The 13,063-nt window shown below is 43.1% G+C and overlaps 2 protein-coding genes across 2 annotated transcripts in view; both read right to left on the reverse strand.

Annotated features, from left to right (window-relative positions):
* The window catches only part of LOC108789741 (olfactory receptor 11L1-like), a 2,975-nt gene extending 1,763 nt beyond the window's left edge, over positions 1 to 1,212 (reverse strand). The window contains exon 1 of the mRNA XM_018559822.1: positions 1,172 to 1,212. Coding sequence (XP_018415324.1) covers positions 1,172 to 1,212 — 41 coding nt within the window. The remainder of the gene's footprint in view (positions 1 to 1,171) is intronic.
* A 9,967-nt stretch (positions 1,213 to 11,179) lies between these two features.
* On the reverse strand, positions 11,180 to 12,537 carry LOC108789742 (olfactory receptor 5F1-like). Its single transcript, XM_018559823.1, has 2 exons — positions 12,445 to 12,537; positions 11,180 to 12,109 (listed from the first exon to the last, which is right to left on the reverse strand). Exons 1-2 carry the CDS (start codon positions 12,535 to 12,537, stop codon positions 11,180 to 11,182), a joined length of 1,023 nt encoding a protein of 340 aa, XP_018415325.1.
* Between the last annotated feature and the right edge of the window lie 526 nt (positions 12,538 to 13,063).

A 13,063-nucleotide genomic window follows, 5' to 3' on the forward strand; every position in this document is an offset into this window, starting at 1 on the left:
TATATAGATATATAGCACATTTATAGGTTTATTTACAAAAGGGTGAAGAGTTTTGAGAAGGCAGGATAAGTGAACAATCTAGGCCAAAATAGCTGATTTGGAAAATTTCTCCAATTCAGCTCACTTTCCAGTTCAGCTATGTTGTCCTAGATTGTTCACTTCTCCTGCCTTCTCCAAACTCTTCACCATTTTGTGAATAGACCCTTTAGTGAGTGTTGTCACCCTTGGACAAGAAGTGTGTTAACAGCAAAATCACCAGTTAAAAATAAAGGAAAAAAGGCATGAAGAAAGAAAGCTAGTGCAGTTCATCTAAATACCAATAAGCAACAATATATAACATTTGTTCTTCGGTTCAGAAATTCCTTATTTAGTTAAGAACTTTAAACATTATAGGGTGCACGATATTTAGAATGTACTAAATTGAATTATGTCTGTGAAGGTTTCCATTCATCCAGGTCATGGTATAGCTGTAAAAAATAAATCAAAGGCAACTGGACTTGCTGTATTTTTCTTGTAGATATTTCACAGGTCATCTGACTAGCTTTCTCAGTTCTCAATTTCTCTTTCTCCGAATTGAGTAAGCGAGTCGGATGACCTGCGAAACATCTTCAAATTAAAAAAAAAAAATACAGCAAGTCCATTTGCTTAGATTATTTTTTTTACAGATAAATTCAATTATTTTGAAGGACAAAAAATACACAGAAAAGAAAGAGATCAAACTTACATTTTCAGGTACTGATTTGTGCTGACAATCCATATGGCTTTAAAATTGAAACAGAAATAATTTAACCCAGTGTCTAAACCGTGTTTTTAAAGCTTTTTAAATATTACCATTCGTGAAAAAATTGTACAACATGTTATGTATATATGTATAATTAAAAATTTAATTTAGGATAACATATTTTTCACTGTATATTTGTATGAGTATATGACTAAATTAACTGAATGCAGAATAAAGGAGAGAAGGAAATACAATTAAAATCAATTTGTACAGGGGCGTGGCTAAGACATGGCCGAGTGAAGATGCACGCTGCTGGAGCTCTGTTCCCCTTGCTCATTTTTTGGACTAAATAGACTCTAATATCTCACCCTTTTTTGCATGTCGCAACCTAAACGGACACCCGGTTCCTCTACGGTGACCCCGGGCTCAGATATCCAGCGCTTCTTCTACAAAACGCGGTTGACTGGGGAGTCTCCCGCACCGGACGGCATGGCGCTGACACGTGCGGCCTACTCCAGATACCACCTACTTCAGCTCTGATGACGGACCCATCCCGGCCGGGAGGTCCCCCGTCACCCATCCTGTCGCCCAGTATCCCGGAGGTAGACCGCCCCTTTACACCGGAGGACCCTGGGCCTATACCGGCCTCAAGTGTGGGAACACCCGACGATTGGCGGCAATACCTCCCGCTACTCCCAACGAAACGGGATCTGGACGACATGGCCTCGAAAATGGGGGAGATGGGGGTTAGACGGACCGCAAGGGGACGCCTCCCCCCTGCTGAAATGTAAGTACAATGTTTACCCGCCATGCGTGGGATGTTCTGTGGGAATGTATGGGAAAACCTGAACACCACTTACGGTTTTTAGCTCCCTGAGCGCTATACCTATATCTAGGGCGCCGGGCGGATTGACAGTGCATACATGCATACATAGGGTTACTGTGCACTGAATCTTATGCCCAGGGGAACATCTCCTGGTTGAATATTGGTTTCTTGTTATTATCATCCTATCACTGCCCAGAACCCGAAGAGGGGTGGGGCTTCCGGACATGACAATGTACTACACGGCAATCATCTATCCAGGCTCCTTGAATGGTGTCTACGCAGGGAGGGTAAGACGTGGGTAGCTATGGAGCGGAGCATATATATGTTCCCCATAGAGGGTCTTCCATGGCTCTCCTCTGCCATACCGCAGGAAGTACAATCTCACCCGCTGGTACACGCGACTCTGCGGGTATCACGGAAGGTGCTTGGGGCATCCACTCTGTCACCTTTACCGTCACCTCTGACGCCGGTCCTTGGGGACCCTGATTTCTCACTAGGAGGCGATAATAGTAGACTGCGTCGGGTCCTCCTAAGCGCCTCCAAATTCCAACTCCGAGACTTCAGGGGACCAGGGGGCTGGCTGCAGACGTCCGACATACAATCTCTCACAGACCCCCCTGTGGACTTTTGGAGCGCCCTTTCACTGCGACACTTCCTACGGGCGATACCTAACGCGTCCCTCCTGGACAGACCCCTGACGGAGTTCGAACAGCTGTGCCTAGCCCAGCTCCCTCCCCGACACGCAGTCTCCCAACTGTACAGGCTACTGCAGGCCGCCACCGGGGAAGTACCGTTGCATTTCCTGCATAGCTGGGAGTCGGAGCTACAATGTACCTTTTTGGAGCAACAAAGAGACACTATCCTAGCGCTGACATTTAAAGCCTCGCTAGCGAATCGATATCAAGAATCAGGATATAAGATCCTGACACGATGGTATAGGGTGCCATGGTTGCTCCATAAAATGAATAGCACGATTCCGGACGTGTGTTGGAGATGTAAGGGGGCTCAGGGTACGATGCTACACATCTTTTGGTCCTGTCCCGAGTTGCGGACCTTCTGGGGGCGGGTGCTGGAGCTGATTGAGACTTTGACAGGTGCGGACCTCCGGGATGACCCTGCAGCATGCCTACTTCATTTGACTAAACACCCGATCCACAGATATAAACGCTCTTTGACTCATCATCTGCTGAATACAGCTCGGGCATGCATTCCCTTGAAATGGAAGGACCCCTGTCCACCCACTGTCCAGATGTGGCTCGCCAAAGTACAAGATACATATCTGCTTGAGGACCGAACTGCCTCGCTGAAAAACACTGAAGCCCGTTTTATTGCCACCTGGGGACCGTGGCTATGCTACAGCGTCTCTGCCCAAAGCCTGGATCAACCTACACATGCTGACCCAAGCAGGTCACCCTCCCTCGGGCTGCCATGAGGACATCTGGGGTGGCTCGGATGGGAATAATCCCAATATGACTAAGGACACCAGATGTCAATGCGGATCCCGGCCGGGACCTGCTTCGTCCTCACCCTCTCTATCTTCTTTCCTTTCCCTTTTCTCCCCTAGTTCCTGAGACACTGTCCGATATCGAGCATAGTACTTAGTCACTGAGCTCTACTGTACAGAATAGTACTGCCGAATCAAACTCTTGCTGTGTCAACTAATGTACTGAGCTGATTTTTGTTACTTCCGACATGACTCTCTTAGTCGAGAGATGTTTGCGTTGTTACGATGTGGACTGTTTTCCACTCTGTCATGTAGAATTCCTGTAACTGTTTTTGTACAACACATTATGTATTGGTTATACTTGACGTTTTTCCAGCCAATAAAGAATTTGAAAAAAATAAAATCAATTTGTATATGTACAGTAAATACTACCAGTATATTGTACTAGTAGCACTTGTAGATACCATTTCAGATCGTCTATATCAGCTAATGTAAGTAGAATCACTTCATAGGCCATGTGTATTAACCAGTTGACATCCGCGGTGTTAAACCCCCTTCCCATCCAGGCCATTTTTCAGTATTCAGCGCTGCGTTACTTTGACTGACATTTATTCTGTCATGCAGCGCTGATACATGTATTTAAAAAAAAGTGTGTAACATACAGTATATCCCTACAGATCATTTAATTGCTCCGTAGAGGGAAAACTAGACCCATTAGTGTTATGTGTGTAATCATTTGATAAAAATAAAACTAATTTCATCAGAATATTATTTTCTATAAGATAAACCTGAACCTTAGGAAAAAGTTAAAGCATATCTTAAGTCCAATATCAAAAATTTTATTTTGGTTTTCGAAAGAGTTGGTAATGGCAAAGACCCTTGTCAGTTTTTATTTTATTTGTTTACTATCTATGTCTCATCAGAAAGGTTTCCCTTCACTTCCTGTCTTAGAGGTACAGCAGGAAGTAAGAGGCAAATGTTAGGTGAAGGCGGCAGGATTTGGATTGTGATTGGATGTGGGGAAGAAAGGTGACGTCCGAGTCAAGGATGACACCTAGGGCCTTGGCATGAGGGGAGGGTTAGATAGTTGTGTTAACGGGCAGGAGGAAATATCAAAAGCTCAGTTTTTGAGAGATTGAGTTTTATGAAGTGTTGCAACATCCAGACTGATATGTCAGTTAGTAGATTAGTGACACGCAAGGACACTGAGGGGGGAGTTGTGGAGTAGAAAGATAGATTTGAGTGTCATCGGCATAGAGATTGTATTGGAAGCCATGTGAGGTTATTAACTGACCAAGGGAGGCGGTGTAGATAGAGAAGAGAAGGTGTCCAAGGACAGAGCCTTGGGGGAACCTTACAGAAAGAGGAAGAGGAGGGGAGGAGTTATGTTCCAGGAACCCCTTCTTATGTTCCAGGAACCCCTTCCAGGCGATATAGTCTTGGTCCTGACCTTCAGTGAGTTAGACTGTATAGTCTGGCCAAAGACACATCCATACAGTGGACTTTCAGAAGACTAACAGCTACATTGCAAATGTCTCAGGAACTCTTACATGGTAATACAATTCCAGGCACATCTATTCTCAGTTGTGGTTCTTTTTTCTTTCCCCAGGATGACATAAAGAATGGGCATTGGTCACTTTACTGAGCTCAAAATAGGAACAGGTCTATTGCAGAAAGTAATTTGTTGGGAGGAGGGTGAGCAATGAATCACGCTAATATGGATGTCCAGTCTTATGCACCAGACTGGGCTCCAATCCTCTTCCTAGGCCTTCTTTATCACAACTCTCTCTGGATCACTTAGCCACAGACTATGCCTGGTGGCTACCCACATGGTTTTGGTACCTTGAAAACTAAAGTTTTAGTAGGAAGTTTGCAAGGCAGGAAAGCTGAGAAGGTTCATGTGGAACTTCTCACTCAGCCAGTCACTCACCACCTCTCATGTAAGGGGCAGTCACAGTGGATTCCTCTAGGCCAATGCACTTTAGTCTCCAGCAGCCAGAATGTTCATGAATACTTCCCAGGAGGAGAGATCCCTGCTATCTTCCAATCCCTAGGTCCAAAGGCCTGGGTAGAGAGACAGATCTTACATAGTGCAGCATCCTCAAGGGGCAGAAGTCCAGGAGGGAAGGGACAGAAGATTATGTGGAGGTCTTTGAGTTCCCAAACAGTTGAAGGCAATCAGACATAAGGGGTGGGGATTGGTGGGGTTGGTTCATCGCCTTGTGATCCCTCATAACAGGCAATAATACCACAAAGTATGATATGCTCACATTATGTTTTTTTAGGCTGCAAGTAACTTGGAGGACAATATTTTCAAGAAGGAACTCATCCGGCCGCTACTATTTAAAAATTTAAAGGCCCAGTATCAGCCTTAAGAATCAGGGCATTTTCACAAGTACAAGTGCTCGTGAAAATGCCTGGTATCAGCCCCGATACCGATACTAGTATCGGTATCGGGGCATCCCTAGTTGTTAGTATTTTGTATTTTATGCGTTGTGCTATTGGAAGCCAGTGGAGGGGTTGGCAGAGAGGGGTGGTTATGGATAACCTATTTAGATTTAGGCCAATGAAAAGGGAGTTGCAGTAGTCAAGGTGTGAGGTAACAAGAGAGTGAATTAGTAGATTTGCGGTGTCATTTGTTAAGAAGGGACTTAGCTTGGAAATGTTACAGAGATTAGGATGGCAGAGATGAGAAGAATTGTCAGGTCATCTGGGTCAGCAACAACAGGTAAGAAGCTTCATTATTATAGCTCTTACTCATAGCTGCTTTAAACACACAGTACCAGCCATATCAAAGGCTAAAACTTAAAGGGGGTTATTCACAAAGCTGCCGAAGGATCTAGGCATAGCTTTGGCTGATCCTTCGGACAGCTTTGACCCCAGGACCCCTTCGGTTCAGTAGAACCAAAGGTTTGCTGTACGGGCTATTCACTATAGCACGTACTGCTCCCGAAGTTGGCCGAGGGGCTCAGTTGAGCCGAAGGCATATGCTTCGGCTCGACTGAGCCCATGGGAAATTCGAAGCTGGCCGAACGGCCAGCCATTGGCTGGCTGACAGCCTACTACTAACAGCTGGGCGGACATCATTTCAGGAAACTAAAAATCCTGGTAGGCATTCTGTGAGTACCTTTGAAAGTACTGTCAGAGATTCTGTAAGTATCATTGAGAGTACTGTAATGGATTAGAGTGCCACTGGAAGTACTGGCAGGGATTCTGGGAATACCACTGGATGCACTGGCATGCATTATGGAAGTACCATGGAAATACTGTTAGGGGTCCTGTGAGTACCATTTGATGTCCTTGGGGGGCTAGGTGCTATATAAATCAGTAGGTAGAAGCAGGCGTTGCCCAAACTTCTAGATCAGTACAACAGCTTGGTAGGGAAAGCTAGACAAAAATGGCAACCGTACAAATCAATTTATAACTAGCCTTAAAAGCAAGGTGTAGGCAAGCTGGTAATTGTCCTGGGAAATGTCTGTGTTTTGTATTGCTGAAAGCCTTTCCATGTGCACCTTACTTTAAGGCTTGATATAAATTGAGTTGTGCAGTTGCTGTTTTTGTTTATCTCGGCTGTATTTGGTGTGGGGACACACTGGAGGCTTTAGCTGACATTTTGATGTGCTAGGCCTCCAGTGTATCCCTACAACTTAAAGGAGGACTGGGCTACCCCCAATGCATACCTGTATTCAATACATCTACTGTTATAGTGTATATGCTCCAATGTGGCGGCTCTCTGAGATTAGAGTTAGGACCACACTACACAGAGAAGCCTTGATGAGGCAGCGTGGCTTCTGTTTTTAATGCATATTGTTAGACAGTGTAATTTGTTTTATTACAGGATAGCTAGTAAGTGTGCTGGCACATTTCTGTGTTTTGCATAGCCTGGTAGGAAAAACCTACATGTTTGCAGAACTTACAGGAACTTAACAGGAAGTTATCAACTGCAGAGCTGATCTGTGATAGGTCCCCAGCTCACAACTCCAACATTGCAGAGACATTTGAAGATTCCATGTGTTTAGACATACTGCAGTATGACTAACCAGCTTGTTAGGCATTTATAATTAGATTCGGCAAGAAGGAATTGAGAAGGTGAGAGCCAGAGTGAGGATTGTGTTTGTTTGAACTAGGGAGATCTGTTGAAAAAAAATCCCTCCCATTTGGACACCTAGAATGGTGAAGTATGGTCTAGAGCAGGGAGCGGTTTGTACAAAAGAGATATACATTAAGTTGGAACATCTCCAAGCAAGAATATTCAACCCAAGGGACTTCAGTTTTCTAAGACAACCTTTCTCAGACAGGGTGCCATGGCACCCTAGCGTGCCTTATGGACTTCCTCAGAGGTACCTTGAAATGTTTGCACAGTGTCATGCCTTTCCATGGTGTAGGCAGGCATCTGATGTGAAAGGATGGCTCCTGATGGGAAGGGAGGCTTCTGAGGTGAAAAATGCTCCTGATGTGAAGACAGAACCCCATTTTTTTGTGTGGGATACACCTTTAAATCCATACCAGGCTCCGATCTCGGATATGTGTATGGTATGGATTTTGAAGTGGCCACACATCATTTCCATTTTTTTATTTACAGTGCCTGGAGATTTTACTGTGACTGAAAAAAGTTGAGGAACAGTGGTCTAAGAAATTTAAAGGCCAAGGGAATATTGATGGGCAAATCACCCCAGGTTCATTTCCCCAAGAGTTCATACATTTTGATTGAAGTTCAGCAAACCTAAACTTAGAGCCAAATCCAATTGACATCTATAGGGGGCAAACTTTGTTAAAGTCTGGCCATTTTTAGAGATAATAGGTAAACTGTCAAAAAGGCATAGGAAGTTGGGGAACACCAGGGGGGGACTCATATACCTATGCAAAAATATATTTTTTTAAATTCAGAATTTTGAGATAGGATATACATCCTAAAAAACTTCAACAACGTTTTCCGAATGCATCTACAACTTCCAGATTTTCTCCCCCCCTGTCGTCAATCCCTCTGTCACTATGACCAGTAGACATGTGCATTCAGATTCAGAAGAACCAGCAAATCAACAAGAATCAGTTGATTCGGTGGTTCGCCCAAATCCGAAATAACAAATGTAATATATGCCCGAATGAACTAAAACCATATTTGGGCATACATAAATTCTTTTTCAGAACATGCCGCCGGCCATATTGCCATCTTGGAGGAGAAGCGAGTGACGTCACATGACGGTGACGTCACACCCGGCAGGAGCCGCCGGCGTGTTCTGTGCATGTGCGCCACCATCTTGGAGTATATCTTGAAATACACCAAGATGGCGGTGATCGAAACATGTGGGTGCCGCCATCTTGGTGTATACCAAGATCTACTCCAAAATTGTGGCGAGCATGCTCAGAACGCCCTGGCTATGGCCGCAGCAGCTGTCAAACTTTTCCTGTGTCAGATAGCCTACAAGTCTCATTCAGGAAATACAATGTTACAATGTATGGTTTTATTGTATTTATTATTTCATTCATATGTAGATTAAAGTTTTGACATTACATACAAATTGTATGATGAAATATTGCATATAATGACAGCACCACAATCTGATTTCTTTTTGGAAAAAAAAATTTAGGTAACTTTAGCAGCAACACATGTCTTTTAATGAAATGGTAATAAGCCCACTTTGAATAGCAGATAGAAATTGGCCAGTACTTTGCTGTGGCTGTTTCCGGGTTTTTTTTAATGCAAAAACTGTCCAGCAGCTGTCTCCACACATTTCTAGCAAGCTTTAATTAGGAATTAAGAGACTGAAGATGATACAATGGGGTGAAATTGGCCAGCAGCAGGATATTTTAATGAGGAGGAATCTGCAAAAATATATTAGAGGAAAAAAAGGCACTGGCAAGTTTTTTACTACACGAGTTATGATACAACAGTGTAAAAGTGGCAAACAGCAGGACAGTTTTAAATAGCAAGGTTAGGCCCAAATTTAATAGAGACACAGGCTGGGGTTTTACTACAAGAATTGAGATACTGCAGAGGGTACAGCATTTAAAACTGGCCAGTAAAAGGACTTACTCTAACAGTCTTACCTGACCCTCAGTTCTGGCGTGGCCCGGAGCTCCGTCGGAAATTTGTGACGTCAGCCGTGACGTCACAAGACTCCTCCCCCTCTCCCTGTTTAAACCCGGCGGTTGCACTTGCCTGGCGTTCGTGCAAGTGTGTAGACGCCAGGCAAGTTCCTCCGTCGGTCTGCCACGAACTCCTCTCCTCTGCATCCACACGTCCTGCATGCACAGGACATCCACCAGTCTCAGGACAGCCTATTCTCTCAAAAACGTCACTGCAGCCCCAGTCTGAGAGCCGGATCACCTGAGCTGGGACTGTCGTTCCCTCAAGCTCCACCGGAGGGCAATCTTCCCATTCCAACGGTCATCTCCACAGCCACTTGCTTATCATATATCTGCATAACCATAGACTGTCGCTTAATTCCCGCTTGAATAATTCAAAGACTGCATTCAGTAAACCGCCAGTTGATACAGGTTTATATGCAATACTAATGACTATTAAACTAAGACTGTCTCTGCAGCTGTGATCCTCAATCAGGTAAACCTGTGGGGGGCCTGAGCGGTTATACTTACTTAGTCAGGGATAATAAGTCAAAATGTACCAGAGACAAAAAGTATAGGCAGATGTTTTTCTACAAGAGTTAGGAGACCACAGATAATACAATAGTGTAAAATCGGCCAGAAGCAGGACAATATTCTTGAGCGAAGTCCCAAATCTACTAGAGACAAAAAGCACAGGTTTGGTTTCACTACAAGAACAAAGATACTGCAGAGGATACAGCAGGGTAAACCTGGCCAGCAGCAAGACAGCTTTAATTAGGAATAGTATGCCTAATTGATGTATGCCTAACTTTTATTTTATATAAGGGGATAAGGGGTTGTTTGTGGTGAATGTTAGTGCTATAATGTGAGGTGGTTTTGTTGCACACTGTTTTTGCACTTACCGTAGTTTCTCTTTTAAATTATTCAAAAAGGAGGCAAATGGTCAGTAACAAGTGAATGCATCTCCACCTTAACAAAACACCAAATCAACATAAAATAAATAAGAATAGAAATTAAAACCCCAAAATACCACCCCTGAAACAAAATAACAATTTTCTTAACCACTTGAAGACCAGGGTGTTAAACCAACCTCCTGTCCCGGCCATTTTTCAGTATTCAGCACTGAGGTACTTTGACTGACATGTATTCAGTCTTGCAATTCTGAACTTAAATTAATTTGATATCATTTTTGGGGACACATAGAGCTTTCTTTTGGTGATATTTAATCACCACTGGGGGGGGGGGGTAATTTTTTTGCTATATAACTAAAAAAGTACCGTAATTTTTGAAATGTAGTGAAACATTTATTATCATCGCAAATTTGTGGTTAAACATAAAAGACGGAGTCACGTGAGGTAAATAGACACCACCATACATGTCAAGCTTTAAAATTGTGCTCACCCGCAAAATATACAATGCAATATATATATATCTTCCTGCATTTGGGGACCGGAGGTCGGAGAAGGAAACAGAGGGAGATCGTGTACTGATCTCCCTTTGATCAACTGTGACAAAGTCGCCATGCCAGTCCCGGATGCAACGGGCACAGCAGATCTCGGGATCGGCGATCACATTGGGCGCACACCTGCTTCTAATAAAAGCAATCGGGCATCGCTACAGACCCCAGATTACTTGTTCCTAAACTGCCATCGCTGGCTGTTTACATTTTTGACAGTTTCCCCACTCGTGTGCGTGCTTGGCGCCGTACACAAGTGGGGACGGGGAGGGACGTTTTAAGATGCCCACCAGCTCCTATAAGGCTCCTGTCTGGCCGTTTAGGAATGGCCAATGGACGGGAGGTTTGTTAAAGGGGAGCTTTGAGGAAAAAAATTGCTTTGAATGGGGAAGCAGTTTTAAGTGTTCCCTGACCTCAAATAACCTCCCCCCCCCCAAAAAAAAAAGAAAGACATAGTGACCATGAGTCTCAAACTCACAGGATTCTCCTCAAACCCATTGTAACAGTGAAACTAAACCTCTTCCTTACTAATGACTCATGGATTGCAGGGTCTCTAGACTCACTCAATTAATTGTTCTGCCTCATTATGGCCCCAAGAAGCATTCCTTCCCACCCCCCAGCCTTAAACTGACTAAAAAGCAGTGGTTGTACATAAATCCTTGGTTTCTATATAAATACAAATTTTCTAATGTTTTTCTCCAAGGCTTTCTTAATGTCCTGGTTTCTTAAGCTGTAGATAATGGGGTTCAAAAAAGGGATCACCACAGTATAAGACAATGACAGAATCTTACCAGTATTCAGTGCTTGTTCTCTGCTTGGGAGAACATAAATACCAATTAGAGTCCCATAAAACATAATCACCACACTTAGGTGGGAACTACAGGTAGAGAAGGCCTTCTGTTTACCAGCCTTAGACTGGATCTTTAAGATGGCAAATATGATATAAGTGTAAGATATCACAATCATCATAAATGGCATGATTACAAGTGGAATGCTTAGTAAGGAAACTTCTAACTGAAGGTAATATGTATCAGAGCAAGAAATTTCCATCAAAGGGTCCAGGTCACAAAAGAAATGGTCAATAATGTTTGATTTGCAGAACTCTAACTTAGATAACGTTAAAGTATCAATCAGTGTGATTGAAAAACTTAACATCCAAGAGACAAAAACCAGTTTTAAACAAAGCCATCTATTCATTAACACGGAATAACGCAGTGGGTGACAAATGGCCAAATATCGATCATAAGACATCACTGTAAGAAGAAGACACTCAAAGGTTTCTGATGCAGCAAAAAAATAAAACTGGGTGATGCAACCAGCAAATGAAATTGTCCCGCCATCATTAAGTGAAACATTGAGTGTGTTGGGAACAATCGCTGAGGTCAGTAGTATATCATTTGTAGACAATTGAGTGAGGAAAAAGTACATAGGAGATTGGAGGGTTTTGCTGTAGATCACCAATATGATTATCACAAGGTTACAAAAAACTGTCATACAGTAGACAACAAGGAGAATCAATGTAATTAGAATGTTTAGGTCTTTGCTGCTCTGGAATCCCAAGAGAATAAAATCTGTAAATGTTGTTTGATTTAACCCCTATTTTGAATGGATAAGTAATATAAATATATAAATGGAACAAGAACAGGCCAAACTAATGAATTTAACATTAATCCCTTTATTGTCCATCTCTTCTATGTCACATTTAAGCCATAAATGTACCCTCATGCCCATAATGTATCTTTAATGTATTTTTGTAATATACAGTATAATAAGAAAAAAAGTAAATCTCAATGTCTGGATGTAACTCTCCCTCAGGGCGAGCGGGAAATTCTGAGGGCTAGTTTTCCATTCACCTGGGCCCTGGAAGCAATAAACTATCTGGGAATAAAAATTTCAGCAGATGTAAGAAAAGTATATTAACTTAATTATACCCCCCTCCTGGAGATGACACAAGCACGAATGGAGGCTTGGAAGAAGTGTAAACACTCCTGGACGGGGAGAATGACATGATTTAAAATGGACATCCTCCCAAGATTTCTTTACATATTTCAGATGACCCCGATAAAGATCCCCAGAGTATATTTTCACAGACTACGATCTCTGTTGCTACAATATACCTGGGGTACTTCGGGGGCACGCCTATGACATTTTGGTTAAAAGAAGACTAGAAGGGAGAGGGGATCTGCCACACATGGATACTATAAAGCTACAACCTTGAATAGAATGATGGACTGGTTTAGCCCTACGTGGATCAAACTCTGAACAAGCTGAGATCTCAATACCCTTAACGTCATTACCATGGGTATGCCCAGACAAACGACCGCGGGGATGGAATCGGTCGATCGTAACTAGAGTGATAATAAAACGCATTAATCAAGAACTGTGATATATCATCTTATGTGGGCCCATTGACACCCCTACTTGGTAATTCAGATTTCCCACAGGTGTTGGGGGAGAAAGGCTTTTTGAGGAGGATTATATAATAGTTGTATAAGTATTTATCATAACGGATCAGTGTGTCATGCATCTGACTATGGTTGATTAGCAATT

Source organism: Nanorana parkeri, unplaced genomic scaffold (assembly GCF_000935625.1).
Source record: "Nanorana parkeri isolate BGI_ZX_2015 unplaced genomic scaffold, ASM93562v1 scaffold416, whole genome shotgun sequence".
NCBI lineage: Eukaryota > Metazoa > Chordata > Amphibia > Anura > Dicroglossidae > Nanorana > Nanorana parkeri.